The sequence below is a fragment of the Cervus canadensis genome, chromosome 25 (assembly GCF_019320065.1).
Source record: "Cervus canadensis isolate Bull #8, Minnesota chromosome 25, ASM1932006v1, whole genome shotgun sequence".
In the NCBI taxonomy this organism is placed as follows: domain Eukaryota; kingdom Metazoa; phylum Chordata; class Mammalia; order Artiodactyla; family Cervidae; genus Cervus; species Cervus canadensis.
This window is the reverse complement of record NC_057410.1, coordinates 15290592-15312082: the sequence shown is the minus strand read 5'-3', so window position 1 is coordinate 15312082 and position 21491 is coordinate 15290592. Positions and strand designations below refer to the sequence as shown.

General features: G+C 36.6%; 1 protein-coding gene across 1 annotated transcript in view; it reads right to left on the bottom strand.

Annotated features, from left to right (window-relative positions):
• The window catches only part of C25H12orf40 (chromosome 25 C12orf40 homolog), an 81939-nt gene that overhangs the window by 8913 nt on the left and 51535 nt on the right, over positions 1-21491 (bottom strand). The window contains exons 8-11 of the mRNA XM_043447091.1: positions 19538-20061; positions 19248-19317; positions 17490-17550; positions 7173-7239 (exon numbers count right to left, since the gene is read on the bottom strand). Coding sequence (XP_043303026.1) covers positions 7173-7239; positions 17490-17550; positions 19248-19317; positions 19538-20061 — 722 coding nt within the window. The remainder of the gene's footprint in view (positions 1-7172; positions 7240-17489; positions 17551-19247; positions 19318-19537; positions 20062-21491) is intronic.

Below are 21491 nucleotides of genomic sequence, written 5' to 3'. Positions count from 1 at the left end.
AGAGAGTTGGACACGACTTAGTGACTAAAACAACAACAACAATAAAATGTGTATTTACAAGTAAACCAAGGGGAGGAAACACAAGGGAAGAAACGAGAACAGAGAAATTGAACTGATTTTTTCCAAAACAACGCATCTTTATGAACAAACAAAATGTCAATCCAAAGGAAGAAGGACAAGCCAAGGTACCAGACATTTGCTAATTTAGTCAATGAAGCTTCATCATACAATTGAAATGATATTTAACCTATAATATGATTTCATAACTGTAGAATTTTAAAGCTATTCATGAATTCAAAATTAATATAAAAATATATCTTTTGACATTTGATGACTGCAACACTGTTAAATTTATTTTTTTTAAAAACTGTATTTCAAAAATTAACTCAAAGCACCTGGTATGTTATTCATTATCTGCTTAATATGTTCTCTTATGATTCCAAGAAAAGTTTAAAAATGGGCCTCATAAGTAGGTCATGACTCCCTAGAACGCATAAATACAATACTATATATAGATGAACAGTAGGTTCAACCATTCCTCTTCTTGCTTGTAAAAGTGATTTTGCTATTAAAAAAAAGCAAAAGGTAATGGAATGTGGTGCAACAACATAAATAAATCACATGCCTTCCAATATACAGCAGACCATGACTACTATTCATACCTCAGATTGGATTTGGCACCTTCTGTAACAGAACCTGTCAGTCAGCTGAGAGGTAGAGAGAACTTAGGTAAATTCAGTTACCCTCAGTTCATCATTCTAGAAGGAATGTATATCCTCACAAAGGTTCTTCTTAACAGTGGAAAGCAGCGAGCAGAATGAACAGTAGGATTTTACTAACAACATGAACTAAGGGCATTCCCCCACAGTTAAGGTCCACGCAATTCAAAAGTACAGTAAACCCACAGTTATTAGTAGAGAAGATAAATGTCTGTTAAATGAATGTAGATTAAAATGTAAATTTAAGACTTGAGTTATTACCTTATCTAAGGCACTGTAATAGTTTTTAGGAATACATGGCCATAATGCTCAAAGGATTCAGCATTTTGAGATGAGGAGAAACACATACAGTTTTTAAAAATAGTCACAAAGTTAGGTGCAACAGTAAAAGTGATAGAAGATGCAAAAGCAGTAGAGACCTAAGTGTGATGAGTTCTAGGGAAAGAGATTTGGTGAATAGTAATAAAGAAAGCACAAGAGTAGGTTTTATAAGATGAATAAGCAAGTTCCCAAAAGACAAGATGAAAAATAGTGTATGTGATGGGGGAAAAGAGATTGTAGAGGTGCACTTGAATACTAAGGAAATTTTAGACTGTCTACCAAGGCATCTAACTGGGGATTAATTAAAGAAGGGTAAAATGTACGAAAACATAGATCATTGGGAGATTAATTCAACAATCAAGTTATGAGGTGATGAAGATCTGCAATAAAACAGTGAGATTTGGTTGAAGAGGCAACTGATTCAAATTTCAAGACATTTTTTAAATACCCTCAATTTTTATTATAAACTCAAAAAAATTCTGGCAATCTGATAGAACATTAATTCCAAAATGTGAGAAAGATTACACATGCACACACACACACATATTTTATACAGGCCAATCTCACCAACAGCATCAATGCAAAAATTGTATATGAGTTAAAATTTTAAAATATAAAATTAAAAAATAAGAAGAGCAAACTTAAACATAAATCATCACGATTTGGTGGGATTTATTTTAGGAATGCTAGAATGGTTCATATCACAAAATCCTTTGGCAAAATTCACTATTTTAAAAGACCTACGGCACAATTATATATCACCTCACACCCACTAAAATGGCCACTTATTGAAAAAAATGAAAATAATAAGCGTTGGTACAGATTTCAAGAAATTGGAGCCCTGGTGCATTATTGCTGGGAGTGCACAATGGTATAGCTAATATGGAAAACAGTATGAACATTCTTCAAAAAGTTTAAAATAGGGACTTTCCTGGAGGTCTAGTGGTGCAGAATCCATCTGCCAATCTAGGATTGAACTCCTGTCTGAGAAGATTCCACAAGCTGTGGAGCAACTAAGCCTGTGTACCACGAGAACTGAAGCTCCCATGCGAAGAGACTGTACTCTACAACAAGAGAAGCCGTCACAATGAGAAGCCCACACACTGCAACTAGAGAAGCTCCCACTTGCCACAACTAGAGAAAGCCCACACACAGCAGTGAAGGCCCAGTGCAGCCAAACAAATAAACAAAATTTTAAAGTAGAACTTCCATGTGATCCAGCAATTCCATCTCTTGGGATACATTCAAAAGAACTGAAAATGGAATCTTGAAGAAATATTTTAACACCTATGTTCACTGCAATATTACAATAACCAAGAGGTCAAAGCAACCTAAATGTCTATTAACAAATGAATGGATACACAAAATGTGGTTTATACATACAATGGAATATTTTTCAGCATTATAAAAGAAGGAAATCCTGGATGAACCTTAAAGACTTTATACTAAGCGAAATAAATCACAAAAAGATAAATGTATGATCACACTTATATAAGATATATAAAATATTCAAACTCACAGAAACAGAATTGTGGCTACCAAAGGCTGAAGGGAAGAGAGGTATACTTTACTCTTTGAAACTGTTGAAAGGGCGAATTTTATGGTATGTGTTTTGGGGTATAAAAAAAGATATATGAGGGAAAAATAATAATCATTTCCATAGATGCCAACACCCTTTCCCAAGTTACTAACTGACTCAAAATCACCTCCTAAAAAGTCCTTTCAGTAAAATAACACATATGTGCTTGTGTCCAAAATCCAGATTCAATGCAGAAACATGGGGTGTACATTCAGACTAAAGTAGCAACAAAAACAATAAAAGTACCTACAGCTGAATCTAAGAGACATTCAGAATCTACTTGAGAAAAACCTTAAAGTGCATAAAGGAATTTTTAACAGCTATTATAGATACAAAATTAGACTGAATTAATAAAAAAATCCTTCTTCTTAGATAGTACTAGTCAACATCATTAGGATGACAATTCACACTTAATTAATGTATACTCTTAGCTGTCAGCAAATTTGGAAAACCCAGCAGTACCCATAGGACTGGAAAAGGTCAATCCTCATCTCAGTCCCAAAGAATAGCAGTACTAAAGAATGTTCAAACTATTGGACAGTTGTACTCATCTCCCATGCTGGTAAGGTTATGCTCAAAATCCTCCAAGCTAGGCTGTGTGGATCATAACAAACCAAAGAAAACTCTTAAAGAGATGGTGAGACCAGACCACCTTACCTGTCTCCTGAGAAAACTGAATGTGGGTCAAGAAGCAATAGTCAGAAGCCTGTATGGAAAAACTGACTAGTTCAGGATTGAGAAAGGAACATGACAGGACTGTTTATTGTCACCCTGTTTAACTTATATGCAAAGCATATCATGCAAAATGCTGGGCTGGATGAGTTACAAGCTGGAATCAAGACTGCTGGGAGAAATACCAACAACCTCAGATATGCAGATGATACCACTCCAATGGCAGAAAATGAGAGGAACTAAAGAGCCTCTTGATGAGGGTGAAGGGGAAGAGTGAAAAAGCTGGCTTAAAACTCAGTATTAAAAAAAAAAAAAGCTAAGATCATGGCATATGGAAAAGGTAGAAGCAATGACAGAGTTCATCTTCTTGGGCTCTAAAATCACTGCAGACGGTGACAGCAGCCATGAAATTAGAAGACAATTGCTTGTTGGCAGGAAAGCTATGACAAACCTAGACAAGTATGTTAAGCAAAGACATAAATTTGCTGACAAAGGTCCGTATATTCAAAGCTATGGTTTTTCCAGTAGTCATGTATGAATGTGAGAGTTGAACCATAAGAAAGCTGAGCACTAAAGAACTGATGCTTTTGAACTGTAGTGCTGGAGAAGGCTCTTGAAAGTCCTTTGGAAAACAAAGATATCAAACCAGTCAATCTTAAAGGAGATCAACCCTGAATACTTTTTGGAAGGACCGATGTCGAAGCTGAATCTCCAACACTTGGGCCAGCTGACTCACTGGAAAAGACTCTGATGCTGGGAAAGATTGAAGGCAGAAGAAGAGGGTGACAGAGATGAGATGGTTGGATGGCATCACCAATTTAACAGACATGAACTTGGGCAAACTCCAGGAGTTGGTGAGGGACAGGGAAGTCTGGTGTGCTGCAGTCCATGGGGTCACAAAGAGTCAGACACAGTGACTGAACAAATAAAAATGAATACATTTTTTGGGCAGGATTTCTTTGGTGGTCCAGCAGTTAAGACTCCATGCTTCCACTTCCACTGTAGAGGGCACAGGTTCAGTCCCTGGTTGGGGAATTAAGATCCTACTTACCATGTGGTCTCTTTTCTCCCCAAAACACTCTTTTCCTTCGAGTTACACAGTTGATTTTAAAGTTATATATAAAAATAATTAAAACTAATCAGAAAACTCTTTAAAAAGCACAAAGGGAGGTGGAACTCTTAGAAATTAAACATTGTTGTGGCTGTTTAATTGCTAAGTTGTATCTGATTCTTTTGGAATCCCATGGACTGTAGCCTGCTAGGCTCCTCTGTCCATGGGATTTCCCAGCAAGAATACTGGAGTGGGTTGCCATTTCCTTCACAGTATAAAGTAATTATAATAAAAATAATGTGATAGCACATGTGAAATAGGAAAGCTCAATGGAATGGTAAAGAAAGCCCCAGGACAGACTAAAGTATATAAGGAAAATTGACACAAGAAGGTAGTATTACAAATACCCAGGGGAAAGATGCATTTTTAAAAACTTGAATCAGGATAAACTCCTAAATCAGGATAAATTCTCAGTGCAAAAAAAATACAAAATCCTATCAATACTAGAAGAAAATATAAGTGAATTCATTTGTAACCAGGGAGTGTAATGAGTCTTTCTAATTAAATCCAAATGTATAAAAGATAAGATTGATAATATTAACTACATAAAAAATGTTCAGCCTTTTGCAAAGCAGGAAATACCATAAGCAAAGTAAAAACAAACAAATCAAAAATTAATAATAAACTAGGTGAAAATATTTGTGACACATCACAAAGACCTATATTTCTTTAATTTATAAAGAACTCTTAAATATCAAGAAAAACGTGTAAAAACTCAATGCTCCTAAGGATGCAAATGAAGTTCACAGAAAAGAAATATCACAAATAACTATTACACATTTTTAAAAGATGCTCAACTTCACTCAAGAAAAGGAAATACAAACTGAAACTTCCATCTCTCTATTTTTATAAGATTCACAAAAATTCCTAAGTTGGACTACAATCACTATTAGTGAGGCTGTGGAATAAAAATCACATTTATGATAGGATTGCAAAATGGTGCAATGGGGAATTCAGCAATCTCTATCAAAAACAGATTTTGGCAATAACTATCAAAAAAACAAAAACAAAACAAAACCCACAAAAACTCCACAGTGTATCTCCTTTTTCATTCAGCAATCCCATTTCTAGAAATTATTCTGAAAATGCACCTCTACAATTAAGAAATATGTGCTCAAAGTCATTCACTGAACATTGTAAAAATGAGATACCAGAATCAATTCAAATGCCCAACAACAGGGCACTGTCTGAGTAAACTATAGATCATCCACATAATGGATTACTAAATGGGCATAAATAAAGGATTAATAAATGCCTAATACTAACATAAGGATAGGGAGGCCTGGCGTGCTGTAATTCATGGGGTCGCAAAGAGTCGGACACGACTGAGTGACTGAACTGAACTGAACATAAGGAAACCTACAGAAAATTTATTAAATAAATCCATTTAGTTTATGTATAAAATACACTGTATTAAGATATCCTACATTATATTAGAGTGAGAAGAGCAGGGAAACAAGACACACATATATGTGCATTTATACACTTTCAGGCTTTATTTTGGGCTTCGCTGGTAGCTCAGCTGGTAAAGAATCCACCTGCAAAGCAGGAGACCCTGGTTCAATTCCTGGGTCGGAAGATCCCATTGAGAAGGGATATGTTACCCACTCCAGTATTCCTGGGCTTCCCCACTGGCTCAGACAGTAAAGAATCCCCCTGCAATGTGGGAGACCTGGGTTCAATCCCGGGTTGGGAAGATCCCCTGGAGGAGGCATGGCAACCCACTCCAGTATTCTTGCCTGGAGAATCCCCATGGACATAAGAGCCTGGCGGGCTACAGTCCATGGGACTGCAGACAGCTGGACATGACTGAGTGACTAAACACAGCACAGAAGAGTACATTTCATATTAACTAGCCAATTCTACTTCTAGAAATAAATCCTAGAAGAATTTTTTATACATGTGTGCCAGGAGAAGTGTCAAGATTTGCTAAAGCAGCATTGTTTATCATAGCAAAATATAAATATTCAAAACAACTTAAATAATCATTGCCAAAAGATGTACAAATTGTGTTACGTTCATACAATAGAAGGCTGTATAGCAGAAAATAAATGATGAAATGTATTAGAGTCACAAGTGTCAGCGTGATTGAATCTCAAAACATATTTCTAGGTGAACACACACACACACACACAAGTAAGTTACGGAAAAATCTAGAGATCTTGCCTCAATTTGTCGTAGAAAGCTCAAAACCAAGCAATTGGAAAAGTCTCCATGTGCTATCACAAAAACCAAATTCAGGATAATAGTTACCTCTAGAGGGCAGGAGAGGAAATACAAGAGAGAAGGTATTCAAAAGTATTGATTATGTATTACTTCTTAAACTACAAACAAGGGGATAAAAGGTATCTTTTTTTTTTTTAATCATTCACTAAGCAGTACATATATATTATATATACTCATCTTGTATAACATTTTATAAAAGATGAAGTTAATTTTAAGGGGCCAATTATGCAATATATTCTAAGATACTTATAAAATACATTTGCTGGCAAAACTCTAAGACAAAAACAAAACTTAAAAATTTAACTGATTTCTGGGGATTTCTCCCTGGTGGTCCAGTGACTGAGTCCAGACTCACAGTGCAAGGGGTCTGGGTTTGGCCAGGGAACTAGATCCCACATGCCACACTAAAAGATCCTGTGTGCTGGAATTAATTCTGGAACATCCAAATTAAAAAAAAGAAAGAAAGAAAGAAAGAAAGATTCAAAATTTAACTGATTTCTGTTAAAATGTTATTTTTAAAAGAATAAAATTCACTTATAGTTACACTGACAGGTTTTCTTAGTAGATGTTGTCCCGCCTTTGAAAGAACACAGTCCTCCTTCTATCGGAATCTAGAAGAAAAACAAAATTTTAACAGCTCCCACGTATATACCATAATATTTACTTATAGCTACCTTTTAACCACACCAATTCAACTTATAGCACTCGTCTTTCATATTACTTTAATTGAACAAAGATGATTATAAAACCACAAAGAAAAATTTACCTGTGATGAACAGTAATTGAAACAAAATTTAAACTGGTTTAGAAACAGAAAGCAACAGAACAGACATTTGCCAGGAAATAAATTACTGACAAAAAGGAGAGACTTTGGGTAATCTTAGTAAATGCAGTTGAAAAAAGACAAAGATATTAAAGCAATTTGGATATCTATTCCATTATTCTCTTTTTAATTTATTAAGTTGGATATCAGATTTTTTTTAAATAATAAAAGCTCTTAAAGGTATAAATTTTCTGTAGAACACACCACTGGTTTTGATTTTCATCAGTTTCTATGTAATTTGCATTTGCATTTTTTTTTTCTTTTTCTTTGTTAAACCCCCAGTATTTCCTAATTTCCAACAAGGTAAGGGAGGTTAGGGCTTCCCTGATGGCTCAGTGGTAAAAAATTCACCTTCAAGGCAGGAGACAAGGGTTCAATCCCTGGGTCAAGAAGATCCTCTGGAGAAGAAAATGGCAACCCACTCCAGTATTCTTGCCTGGGAAATCCCATGGACAGAGGAGCCTGGCGGGCTACAGTCCATGGGGTCTCTAAAGAGTTGGACATGACTTAGTAACTGAATAGCAACAACAAGAAGGGAAGTTAAGCATCTTTTGTTGCTGCTGTTCATCTCTACTTAAATGAATTTTTATTAGAGAATGTGGCTATGAATTTTTTCAAAGTAGAGGATCTTAACAGCTTTTTATGGCTTACTATATGAATTATATTTGTAAATGTACCATGGACTTATAGAAAATAAATATTCTCTGTTGGTAGGATATAGTTTTTTAGATAGGTAGTATAGAAGAGTAACTGTCTAGCTGCTCATTGAACCTGTTTCTCTTAGGCATACAGCTAAACTTCATTTCTTAGCCTTCCTTGGAGTTGATCAGAATGAGCTATTTAAGTTCTTGTCATGGGCAAAAGTGGTGCACACCACTACCAGTCTCGGCTTAAAATTTTTCTCCATAATCCTCCATTTTCTTTCCCCTCTGATATCAACATACAGTGCAAACATGGAAGCCTACCAGTTAAAGACAGCAGAGCCCCTACCAGCTCAGGGTCCTGAATAACTTTATAGAGCACAGCCTCTCCTCTAACCCTATTATTCAACCATTTAAAAAGGTCTTGTATATTCAGTTCTTAACACGTTCAAGCTCCAAATGTGCACCAGAAACCCACAAGCTGAAAAAGCTATACTCCGATACAAACTTCAGATCTGCTGATAGAGAATAACAGAAAAAGAAGACCAGGCCAAATAGAAAAAAAAAACAAAACCTTAATAATTCAAGGAATTTCCCCCATCCTCCAGTTCAGCAAGTGTTCACAATTGGTATGGATCAATAAGTTTCCGTCTCCTCTTCTCTTTTCTAAATGGGCATTTTAGTGCATTTATACTGTGCTTGCCCTACTACAATTTCCTTCATATATATATATATATATATATATATATATATATATCTTTTCCTGTCTTTATTTTCAACCTTTATTATTATTGTTCTACATGTTCCCTGAAAAATATGTAGATTTTTTTCTTCTCAATTTGATATTCCTTGAATCTTGGTAAGAAAAATCAGTCTTTTTATAAAACTTAATATATTAATTGCTAAGCAGGATTCATTCTTTACATTTTATGTTTACTGTTTATGTAGAGGTGTTATTTCACTTTTTTCCCACCTTGTTCTACTGTGACATCCCCACTCTTTTATATTCTGATGTTCTTCCATCTGTCTCCATTTCTCTAGTGATTATCTTCCCATTTTAAACAAACATATTTAAACTGTATTCCCCCACTATTTCAAAATTTCATAGGCTGCAGTTAAAGATGGCAATGTAGGAGGATTCTGAACTCATTTCCTTCCATGGACACACTGAATCTAAGCTACATACAGAACCATTTCTTCCAGCCCCACCCCCTCATTCCCCTACCCCCCAAAGAAACAACTACTTCAGTTCAGTTGCTTAGTTGTATTTGACTCTCTGCCACCCCATGGACTGCAGCATGCCAGTTTTCCTTGTCCATCACCAACTCCCAGAGCTTACTCAACTCAGGTCCATCAAATTGGTAATGCCATCCAACCATCTCATCTTCTGTTATCCCCTTCTCCTCCTGCCTTCAATCTTTCCCAGCATCAGGGTCTTTTCCAATGAGCCAGCTCTTTGCATCAGGTGGCCTCCAGGTATTGGAGTTTCTGCTTCAGCATCTGTCATTCCAATGAATATTCAGTACTGATTTCCTTTAGGATTGACTGGTTTGATCTCCATACAATCCAAGGGACTCTCAAGAGTCTTCTCCAACAGGACAGTTCAAAAGCATCAATTCTTTGGCACTCAGCTTTCTTTATAGTCCAACTCTCACATCCAAACATGACTACCGGAAAATCCATAGCTTTGAATATATGGACCTTTGTCAGCAAAGTGAGTGAATGAGTGAAAGTGGTTCAGTCGTGTCCGACTCTTTGCAGCCCCATGGACTATACAGTCCATAGAATTCTCCAGGCCAGAATACTGGAGTGGGTAGCCTTTCCCTTCTCCAGGGGACCTTTCTAATCCAGGGATTGAACCCAGGTATCCCACATTGCAGGCAGATTCTTTACCATCTGAGCCACAAGGGAAGCCCAAGAATACTGGAGTGGGTAGCCTATCCCTTCTCCAGAGGATCTTCCCAACCGAGGAATCGAACCAGGGTTTCCTGCATTGTAGGTGGATTCTTTACCAACTGAGCTATCAGGGATGTCCTGGCAAAGTGATGTCTCTGAATTTTATTTTCTTGGGCTCCAAAATCACTGCAGATGGTGACTGCAGCTGTGAAATTAAAAGATGCTTGCTCCTTGAGTGAATAGCTATGACCAACCTAAACAGCATATTTTTATCCAAGGAGCAAGCATCTTTTAATTTCACAGCTGCAGTCATCATCTGCAGTGATTTTGGAGCCCAAGAAAATAACATCTCACACTATTTCCATTGTTACCCCATCTTTTTGCTACGAAGTGATGGGACTGGATGCAACGATCTTTGTTTTTTGAATGTTGTATTTTAAGCCAACATTTTCATTTTCCTCTTTCACTTTCATTAAGAGGCTCTTTAGCTTTTCTTTGCTTTCTGCTGTAAGGGTGGTGTCATCTGCATACCTGAGGTTACTGATATTCCTCCTGGAAATCATCTTGTGCTTCATTCAGCCCAGCATTTCACATAATGTTATCTGCATATAAGTTAAATCATCAGAGTGACAATACACAACCTGGATGTACTCCTTTCCCAATTTGGAAATAGTCCATTGTTCCATGTCCGGTTCTAACTGTTGCCTCTTGACCTGCATACAGATTTCTCAGGAAGCAGGTCAGGGGGTCTGGTATTCCCATTTCTTGAAGAATTTTTCACAGTTTGTTGTGATCCACACAGTCAAAGGCTTTGATATAGTCAATAAAGCAGAGGTATATGTTTTTCTGGAACTCTCTTGCTTTTTCAGTGATCCAGTGGATGTTAGTAATTTGATCTCTGGTTCCTCTGCCTTTTCTAAATCCAGTTTGAACATCTGGAAGTTCCCAGTTCACATACTGTTGAAACCCAGCTTGGAAAAATTTGAGCATTACTTTGCTAGTGTGTGAGAAGAGTGCAGTTGTGTGGTAGTTTGAGCATTCTTTGGCATTGCCTTTCTTTGGAATTGGAATGAAAACTGACCTTTTCCAGTCCTATGGCCACTGCTGAGTTTTCCACATTTGCTGGCATATTGAGTGCAGCACTTTCACAGCATTGTCTTTTAGGACTTGAAATAGCTCCACTGGAATTCCATCACTAGCTTTGTTCATAGTGAGGCTTCCTGAGGCCCACTTGACTTCGCATTCCAGGATGTGTAGCTCTAGGTGAGTGATCACACCATCATGGTTATCTGGGTCATTCAGATCATTTTTGTATAGTTCTTCTGTATATTCTTGCCACCTCTTCTTAATAGCTTCTGTTTATGTTAGGTCCATATCATTTCTGTCCTTTATTGTGCCCATCTTTGCATGAAATATTCCCTTGGTATCTCTAATTTTCTTGGAGAGATCTCTAATTTTTCCCATTCTACTGTTTTCCTCTATTTCTTTGCATTGATCACTTAGGAAGGCTTTCTTATCTCTCCTTGCTATTCTTCTAGAACTAACACCAAAAAAAGATGTCCTTTTCATCATTGGGACTAGAATACAAAAGTAGGAAATCAAGAGCTACCTGGAGGTACAGGCAAGTTTGGCCTTGGAGTACAAAATGAAGCATGTCAAAGGCTAACAAGAGTTTTGCCAAAACAACATACGGGTCATAGCAAACACCCTGTTACAACAACACAAGAGATGACTCTACACAGGGACATCACCAGATGGTGAAAACCAAAATCCAATTGACTATATTCTTTGCTGCTAATGATGGAGAAGCTCTATACAGTCAGCAAACAAGACCAAGAGTTAATTGTGGCTCAGATCATGAACTCCTTTATTGCAAAATTCAGACTAAAATGAAGAAAGTAGGGAAAACCACTAGACCATTAATGTATGAACTTAATCAAATCCTTTATGATTATACATTGAAAGTGACAGATTCAAGGGATTAGATCTGGTAGATCAAGTGCCTGAAGAAATATGGATGGAGGTTCCTGACTTTGTACAGGAGGCAGTGATCAAGTCCATCCCCAAGAAAAAGAAGTGCAAAAATGCAAAATGGTTGTCTGAGTATGCCTTACAAATAGCTAAGAAAAGAAGAGAAGCAAAAGGAAAAGGAGAAAAGGAAAGATATACCCATCTGAAAGAAACAAGTAGCTAAGAGCCAAATTGAGGAAATGTAAACGTATCTGCTAAATGAGAAAAAAAAAAAAAAAACCACCACCACCTCACATTGAGGCAGGTAGGACAGGCTGAGATCAATCTTAGATTATTCTGAGACACCACAAACCTCATCCCAGGTGCAGCAACCCACAATCAGGAAGGAACCTACAACTGAAAGTGTCTTCAATTAAGAGCTAATGGTTTAAACCTTATACTTGATTCCTGAACTTCTAAGACCTTTATCTGAGAGATGAGCCTCCCAAATACCAAGCTTTGAAAGCCAGTAGTCTGTGTCCATGAGATCCAGTTCTCAAAGGGTTTACACAAGCTCCGAGTGACTACTCTCTAGGGCTTAGAGTACAGGCAGCCCACTGACACACTCAGTCTTTCTGTGAAAGAAGCCTATTAGTTTATCTTCATAGATGTGGCCTTAACGGAAGGCTTCTGATTAAATTCACATCTAAGGGCAGGCTGTAATTCTCTCCAGGGACCTCAGGATCTAGGCATTATCTTCATGCTCCTTCTGCTTTGATCTAGGTCACCAGTATCTCCCAGAGATGAGATTATACACACAGCTGGTACCCTAGCTTTTGTGGTTTCCATCCTTTGTCTGCCTGGATCTGACAGCCAATGCATACTCAGAGGTCCTGTAGCACTATAACAAGTGGAGAAATAGTTCTCAGACAGTCATTCCCCTCAGAGCAGAGCACAGAGGCAGCAGACTGAAACATATCCTCAATCTTTCTGTGAAAGAGGCCTACTTGTTTATCTGACATCTTCAGCCTCAGGGACAGGATTCTTATTTGACACACTTTTAGAGGCATACTGAAATCCTTTTCGAAGACCACAGAACTCAGCAGGTGCCATCTTTGCCCTTTCCTTCTGCCAGATTCTAAGCTGTCACAAAGAATGTTACCTGCCATATCAGTAAACAAAGGATGTTGCAGCCATCAAGACATCAGCTAGTGCAGCCTCCTCTGCCCCCTCCACCTATGGGTGCATCCTGAGGGGATTAAGGATGAGAGAAAACAGGATACTGGACTTAGATAGTTAAGGTATACATCAAAGAAATTATTTTAAGAAGCCCAGCACTTGCTTCTTCTCACACATAGACGAGTGCTATGTTCATTAACTTGAGATGTCTGGTTTTTAATTCACAGTAATCCTTTGATGCTCAGACTGTTTGCTGCTTTTGTAAAAACACCTGTATATCCTGGCTCCTCCCTTACCTTGAAGGAACAGTCCCTTGGAGCTATCTCAGAGACTGTCCCCTGGGCAAAAGACCCTAGTATGCCTGCTCAAAACCCCACCCCCCAAAAAAAACCACATAATTCTCAACTTTCAGGATGTGATTTTTTTTCTTTTAGTTGACACTGGTATCTCCCAGAAAAGAGCTTGTGCACACATCTGGTACCCTGATTTTTGAGGCTGCTGCCCAAAGGACATGTCCCTTGATATCCTGGCTCTGGTGGCCAGTATGGCTTGTGTTCACAGGCTTAACAGGTTGTTGTTGGTGGTGTAGTCACTAAATCATGTCTGACTCTTGAGACCCCATGGACCATAGCCTGCTAGCCTCCTCTGTCCATGAGATTCTCCAGGCAAGAATACTGCAGTGGGTTGCCATTTCCTTCCCCGGGGTTCAACAGGCTGTTTGAGAATTGTTTCTTTGCTCAACAGGGTGGCAGCAAATCAAGAAAAACTCTCAACTGGTTATCACACCAGGTCTCAGTATAGAGGGGGCAGACAGAAATCCACATCTCAAAGTCTTCTCATGAAAGAGGTATATTTACATACTTATAAGCTATTGGCTGAGGGTCCAGCTTCAAATCAGACTAAACCTATATTTTGACTGGCAGGTTTTGGCACATCCACAGCTAGGAGCCACTTAAAGTAAACTAAGATGCTTGGACAACCACAAAGATTTGAGGGACAACCAAGACCTAGGGCAAGGCTGAAACATAGTGATCATCACTTACATGAAGCCACTCCTTCAAGACTATGAGAGGCAACTTTCTTATCTAATACATGAAAACCAACAGAGTGTTAGGAAAATGAAGAAACAGAAGAGTATTTTCCAGATGAAAGAAAAAGATAAAACCTTAGGAAAAAACCTTAATGAAATGGAGGTAACTGATTTACCTTATACCTTACAAAATAACAGACAAAATAATTGATCACTGAGGTCAGGAGATCAACACGTGAACAAAGTGAGAATTTCAACAAAGAAACATAAATAAAGGAAAATACCAAACAGAAATCAGAGCTTAAGAATACAATAACTGGACCTAAAAATACAATAGAAAGCTTCAACAGAAGACCAGAGTAAGGTGAAGAAATGATCAGAAGACCAAAAATAGGGAAAGGAACCTATCCAATCAGAATTGCAAAAAAAGATAAAGGAATGAAAAAGAGTGAAAATACGAAAATACAGTAAAGGACTTATGGGACACTACCAAGTGGACCAATATTTGCATTACAGGAGTCCAAAAAAGAATAGAAAAATTAAAAAGGGCAGAAAAATGACTTGGAAAAAAAAATAGCCAATAACTTCCCTAACATGGGAAAGGAAACAGCCTTCCAAACAGAAAAAGACAATACAGTTCCCAGTAAGATGAATCCAAAGAGACTCATAAAGACATTAACTTATCAAAAGTTAAAAACAAGGAGAGAATCTTAGAAGCAGCAAGAGAAAAACAACTTGTTACATACAAGGGAACCCTCATGAGACCAGCAGCAGGTTTTTCACCATAAACTTTTCAGTCCAGTTCAGTGCCATGATCTCAGTTTTCTGAATGTTGAGTTTTAAGCCAACTTCTTCACTCTCTTTCACTTTCATCAAGAGGCTCTTTAGTTTTTCTTCGCTTTCTGCCATAAGGGTGGTGTCACCTGCATATCTGAGGTTATTGATATTTCCCCCGGCAATCTTCATTCCAGCTTGTGCTTCATCCAGCCTGGCATTTTGCATGATGTACTCTGCATATTAGTTAAATAAGCAGGGTGACAATATACAGCCTTGATGTACTCCTTTCCAATTTGGAACCAGTCCGTTTTTCCAAGTCTGGCTCTAATTTTGCTTCTTGACCTGCATACAGGTTTCCCAGGAGACAGATAAAATGGTCTGATATTCCCATCCCTTTAAAAATTTTCCACAGTTGATTGTGAACTACAGTCAAGGGCTTTAGTGTACTCAATGAAGCAGAAGTAGATGTTTTTCTGGAATTTCCTTGCCTTCTCTGTGATCTAGCGAATGTTGGCAATTTGATCTCTGGTTCCTTTGCCTTTTCTAAATCCAGCTTGTACAACTGGAAGTTCTAAGTTCACATACTGCTGAAGCCTAGCTTGAAGGATTTTGAGCATTACTCTGCTAGCATGTGACATGAATGCAACTGTATGGAAGTTTGAACATTCTTTTAGGTGGTAGGTTGGGGGTTTTTTTTGAGATTTTTCTTGCTTCCTGATGAAGTCCTGTATTGCGGTAAACTTCCCTCTCAGAACTGACATTTTAATTTTATGTCTTACTGTGAGTCTGTTTGAATTCATCTTATTTGGAACCCTCTTTACTTCCTGTCCCTGAACATCTATTTCCTTCTTTAGTTCTGGGAATTTTTCAGCCATAATATCTTCAAATACATTTTCATTAACCTCTCTCCTCTTCTGGCAGCCCTATGATGTGAATGTTGACACCCTTAAGGTCATACTAGCAATCTCATAGATTGCATTCATTTTTTTCTTCATTTGTCTTTCTGTTGTTCTGATTTAGTGATTTCCATTATACTAAATTCCAGATCATTTATGCATTCTCCATCATTTAGTCTGCTATTCATTCCTTCTAGTCTGTTTTCTTTTTTATCTCAGATAGTGAATTATCTTTTTTTATTGAATTTTTAAATATTTTCTAGACCCTTGTTAAAATGACCAATGTTTAGGTGAATTATTGTCCCTAATTCAGTTAAGTTTTATTACTGGTGTTTTGAATTATTTATCTGTTAAATTGTTTATTTATTTCATTATTTTTTCAGAGCCTTTCTCTCGCTCTTTCAATTGAGAGTAGTTTCTCTGCCTTTGTATTTCATTTAACTTTCTATGCCTCTATGAATTTAGGTGAAATATTTGCCTACTGTGGTCTTGAAGGGGTATTTCTTATGTGGGAGCATCCGTATACAGACTGCATGTGCCCAATGCCTTTGGTGGGATGACTGGATTGGATGTGGATGCCAGGCATGTCTTTCTTTAGGTTGTGCTGGAAGTGATCACCTTGGAAGGGGGTGGTGCTACAGACAGAGGCACTAGAGCCTGCTCAGGGTTCTAGTGCCTGGACTTCCTCTCTGAAGCAGGACTTCCTCTCAGCCCAGTGGCCATCACTGCCGTGTCAGGGGCAGGGTCTGATCCCAAGTTGCTACAGTAGAAGCTCTGGGGGTTATTTTTTCATTGTCATTTATGTCAAGCTAATTTCTTATTTTCTTTTTTATTTCACCATCAGCCCATTGGTTCTTTAGTAGCACATTTTTAAAAAAAATTTAATTGAAGGATAGTTGCTTTATAATCTTATGTTAATTTCTCTAGTGCAACCATGTAAATCAGCCATAAATATATATATATATATATCTGCCCCCCCACCAGAGTTTTCCTCCCACTCCCTCATCCCAGCCCTCTAGGTCATCACAGAGCACCAGGCTGGACTCCCTGTTTTATATACAGCACATGTTTCAGTCTAAATGTAATCATTTTTTCTCATCATTCTTTCTGTGATTTCTCAATTTGTAATGTATACTGAAAAGAAGTTTGAAACATTAATAATTACTATCCTGTTACATTTATTGAGGCTGGTTTCATGTCTTAGTATATGGTCTATCCTAGAGAATGTTCCATGCACTCTTAAATAGAATGTGTATTCTTTTGTGAATGAATGATTCATACACCCTTTTAATGAGCAGGTATTATGACTTAAGTAACCAATGTTTATATAAGTTTCAGTATTCTTAAATATATAACTATATTCACCTTTAGCACATTTAAACCTGTAAAGAAATTTATCTTGGAATAAATTTTAAAGCATTTACAGAAAGAACTTTAAATGCATCTATACTGGTTTCAAATAAGGCACATTACAGTTTCTAAAATGTTGTTAATTTTATTTCTAGATCCAAGCCATAATTTTCCCAAAGTAAAAAAAAAAAAATGTAAAAAGGTTACCCCAAACAGAAATTTTTCAGAAAGAGCTAACCAAAGTTAATTTCAAATACTAAGATATGACATGGTAATACAACTCACTTAACTGGAAAGAAAATGTAAGATTATACTTTACCTCACCAACTCCAAAGTCCCATGATTTCTCAGAATGCAATTCTTCCAAAGGGATATTGCCACTAAGGGTTATAAATAAGACAGTATTAGAATGTGCTTTAATCTCTCTGAAATTATTGTTCTAAATTATGACTCCCAAAGTTGATTAAAGGTCAGAATTATAAGGGAAGTGAAGTCACTTAGTCGTGTCCAACTCTTTGTGACTCCATGGACTGTAGACTGCTAGGCTGCTCTGTCCATGGGATTCTCCAGGCAAGAATACTGGAGTGGGTTGCCATTTCCTTCTCCAGATTATAAGGGAAGTTTTTAAAAATAAGGATTCATAAGCTCTATCTTAAGGAGTCTATACGTAGGTCAAACTTGATATTTTCTATTTTAAAAACACCCTCAAGTGATACGTATCTGCACACAGGGTTGGGAGCCATATTCTAAATCATTTTCATAAAGTATATTTTAAATATCAAGTTTTAACATTCTATTTTTCATTCATGAGACTGAATATTTGGAAGTTTTTACAATGAAGAAACTAAGTTGATTTTATTAAATGGTGAATCTCTTTTTTAATTAATTTGTGCCAGTCCCATAAAAATGGCATCTAACATTCTTTGTATTAATAGATATTTTACATATTTCTTAAGAAAGTATTCTCAAAATAAAAATCTATTCTAATTCATGATTTTCAATTATCAAGACTGAAAATAAATAATAAATAAATAAATCATAACTATTACCAAGAAAGTTAAGCTTATTCTGAACCAAGCTTTCTTTAATTATCTATAATATCAGTCCTATAAATTGTTGATATGCTTGCTTATGCTATTAACTTTTGACTTCTATTACTCCCTCATATGAGTCTGTATTAACCAAGCAAATTTCCCATGGAAAGCTGCCAAAATGTAGAAAATATGCTTATCATGCCAGTCAGCATTCCTATATATGTCATCCTTCTATTTCTTATTATAAATTGACATTCTGGAGGGTAAATAAACTTGCTGAACACATAAATCAGTTTTTTCAAATCAACTAACGCTATAAGGAGTTAACTAACACAACTAACACTAGAAGGAGATCCAACCAGTCCATCCTAAAGGAGATCAGTCCTGAATATTCATTGGAAGGACTGATGCTGAAGCTGAAACTCCAATACTTTGGCCACCTGATGTGAAGAACTGACTCACTAGCAAAGACCCTGATGCTGGTAAAGATTGAAGGCAGGAGGAGAAGGGGACAACAGAGGATGAGATGGTTGGATGGCATCACTGACTCGATGGACATGAGTTTGAGTAAGCTCCAGGAGTTTGTGATGGACAGGGAAGCCTGGCTTGCTTCAGTCCATGGGGTTGCAAAGAGTCGGGACACGACTGAGCGACTGAACTGAACTGAACACTACGACTTAGGTATTTTTGCACTGGTTAATAGGAGGACCAAATTATCAACTAGGGTGATATTACCAAGGTTCTGACAACTGATTTTTAAAAAATATTTATTTATTTGGCTGCACCAGGTCTTTAGTTGCAGCAAGCAAACTCTTAGTTGTTGTATGTGGGATCTAGTTCCCTGAGGAGGAATTGAATCTGGACCCCCTGCATTGGGAGCACTGAATCTGAGCCACTGGACCACCAGGGAAGTCCCTGACAATTGATTTCTAAGTCCAATCTGCCCACCCTAAGACAGCAATATGTCTACTTCACTTTGTATCCTTCAAAATGCATTATTTTAGACCCCAATTTGCATTACTCAGATTCGTTTAAAAACTTACGTATGGTTCACTGAATATTTCTGTATTTTTTCCTGGTATATCTTCTCTTGGTAATCACATTCAAATTTTCCTTTAAAAATAAAATTATGCATTGAAATAAAACTTTAGCATGACCCATATAAAGGGATGCCACTTGTCTACAATGTCATATAATGTCATCCTATTTTTAATTTCATATTCCTCCAAACACACACACACACACACACACACACACACACACACACATTCATTAAAACTAAAAACAAAAAAAAATCCAACAGATAATTACATTTTTCATATATAACACCAACCTTTTTTATTAGAGCTGGCTGAATAAAAATCTTTCTCAAAAGATGTACTAAAATTATTTCTTTCATTATTCTTGTACTCTTTCTGGCAAATCTTGTTTGGCTGACACTTTTCTGAATGACTTGATATTTTAAAAGTAGAATTACTAAAACCCAACTCTAGATCTGTAAAGATACTTTTAATGTGGCTACCAGTGAAATGGTTTTTATCAGAATCAATGACTACACACGTATCTCGTGTATTATCATAACCATACTTATCAAAGGTTTCCTTTATCTTCTGTTGGTCTATGTTTAATAAATTGATCATATTTTCACTAATAAAAGAGTCACAATTATCTGATAGAAGGGTGGAGGATTGCTGGTTCATATCTTCATTTGAAAACTTTTTTTTATTTTCTTTCCAAATATGTCGTAATGAGTTATTTTCAGTAATGAAGTCTGTCTGTCTTCTCTCATCCATGCTTCTACAATCTTCACCTACAACTACAGTAGGTGTCCTTGTAAGGAAGTTTCTAGTTCCTGGACTTTAGGATAAATAAAAACATATTTAGCAAGAAAAGAACAGGGCATTCTCATTCAGAAACACCTGAAGCTAAATTCTTACAGAATATATTGAGTAGCTATTAACATTTAAGCAGACCATGTTTACATTTTTAAAATTTAAATAAATGATATTGCCTTGAGTGGAAATTTGTTTAATATGCTTAGTATCTTAGTGAGTATAAAAATAATCTACACTTAATTTTGTACTTCAACATGAAATACTAGTATTTAGTTCAACTTATATGAACAAAACAAAAGATGACTAATCCCATAATAATGTCTATGGAATAACCTAGACAAACTCTGAACATAAATGCTGCTTCATTTAAATAAAGAAAGATATTTTGAAGACTATGCAGGGAAGACAATTATCCTTAGTGTTAAAATGTCAAATAAAATTGTTATAAGAACATTCTATCAGATATTTCTCAATCTAACAAGGACCTCAACCTAACAAAATCTCTCTCAAGTTCCCAAGGAAGACCAATATACATACAAATGTATACATAAGTACTGATAATAAATCCAAGAGAAAAGATTAATTAGAAAAAAAGGTCTGACTAAGTACCTTGCAAATTCCCATCTAATGCAGAAATCATAATTCTATGTCCAATTTATATAAAAGAATCAAAACTATCATGGAAAGTAACTGGAAATCAAGATATTCTGAATTTTGTTGCCTTTGAGTATCTACAAATTTACATAGGATTGGCTTTTTTTCCAGAGATTAGAGATACCAACTAAAACTATGATTGAGTTCCAATTTTATTTTTAATTAACATACTACTCTGTTCTAGGCAGTGAGTGTGTCATGTATTGTGGACAGAGAGATAAAATATTTCAGTATTAACGTATTAAGGAGAGAGAGATGTTTTGTCCATGAATGCTCACAGCTCATGATCCTACATTATTTCTCAATACGGGTCTTACTGGTATTTGGGGTGGGATAATGTTACTCTGTTATACCAAAAGACATAACCTATGGTATGCAATAATATACACTATCAACACCAGAGAAAATTCTGTTACTCTAAATGAGAAAATAAATTTAAAAGCACTGCATAAGTTAGAAAGCATACTACAAATGCAAATCATCATTCTAAACATTTGCAAAAATGTGCCAGAATTGAAAGAGACACGTGTACCCCTATGTTCATTGCAGCACTGTTTATAATAGCCAGGACATAAAAGCAACCTAGATGTCCATCAGTAGACGAGTGGATAAGAAAGCTGTGTACATATACACAATGGAATATTACACAGCCATTAAAAAGAACACATTTAAATCAGTTCTAATGAGGTGGATGAAACTGGAGCCCATTATACAGAGTTAAGTAAGCCAGAAAGATAAAGACCAATATGGTATACTAATGCATATATATGGAATTTAGAAAGATGGTAATGATAACCC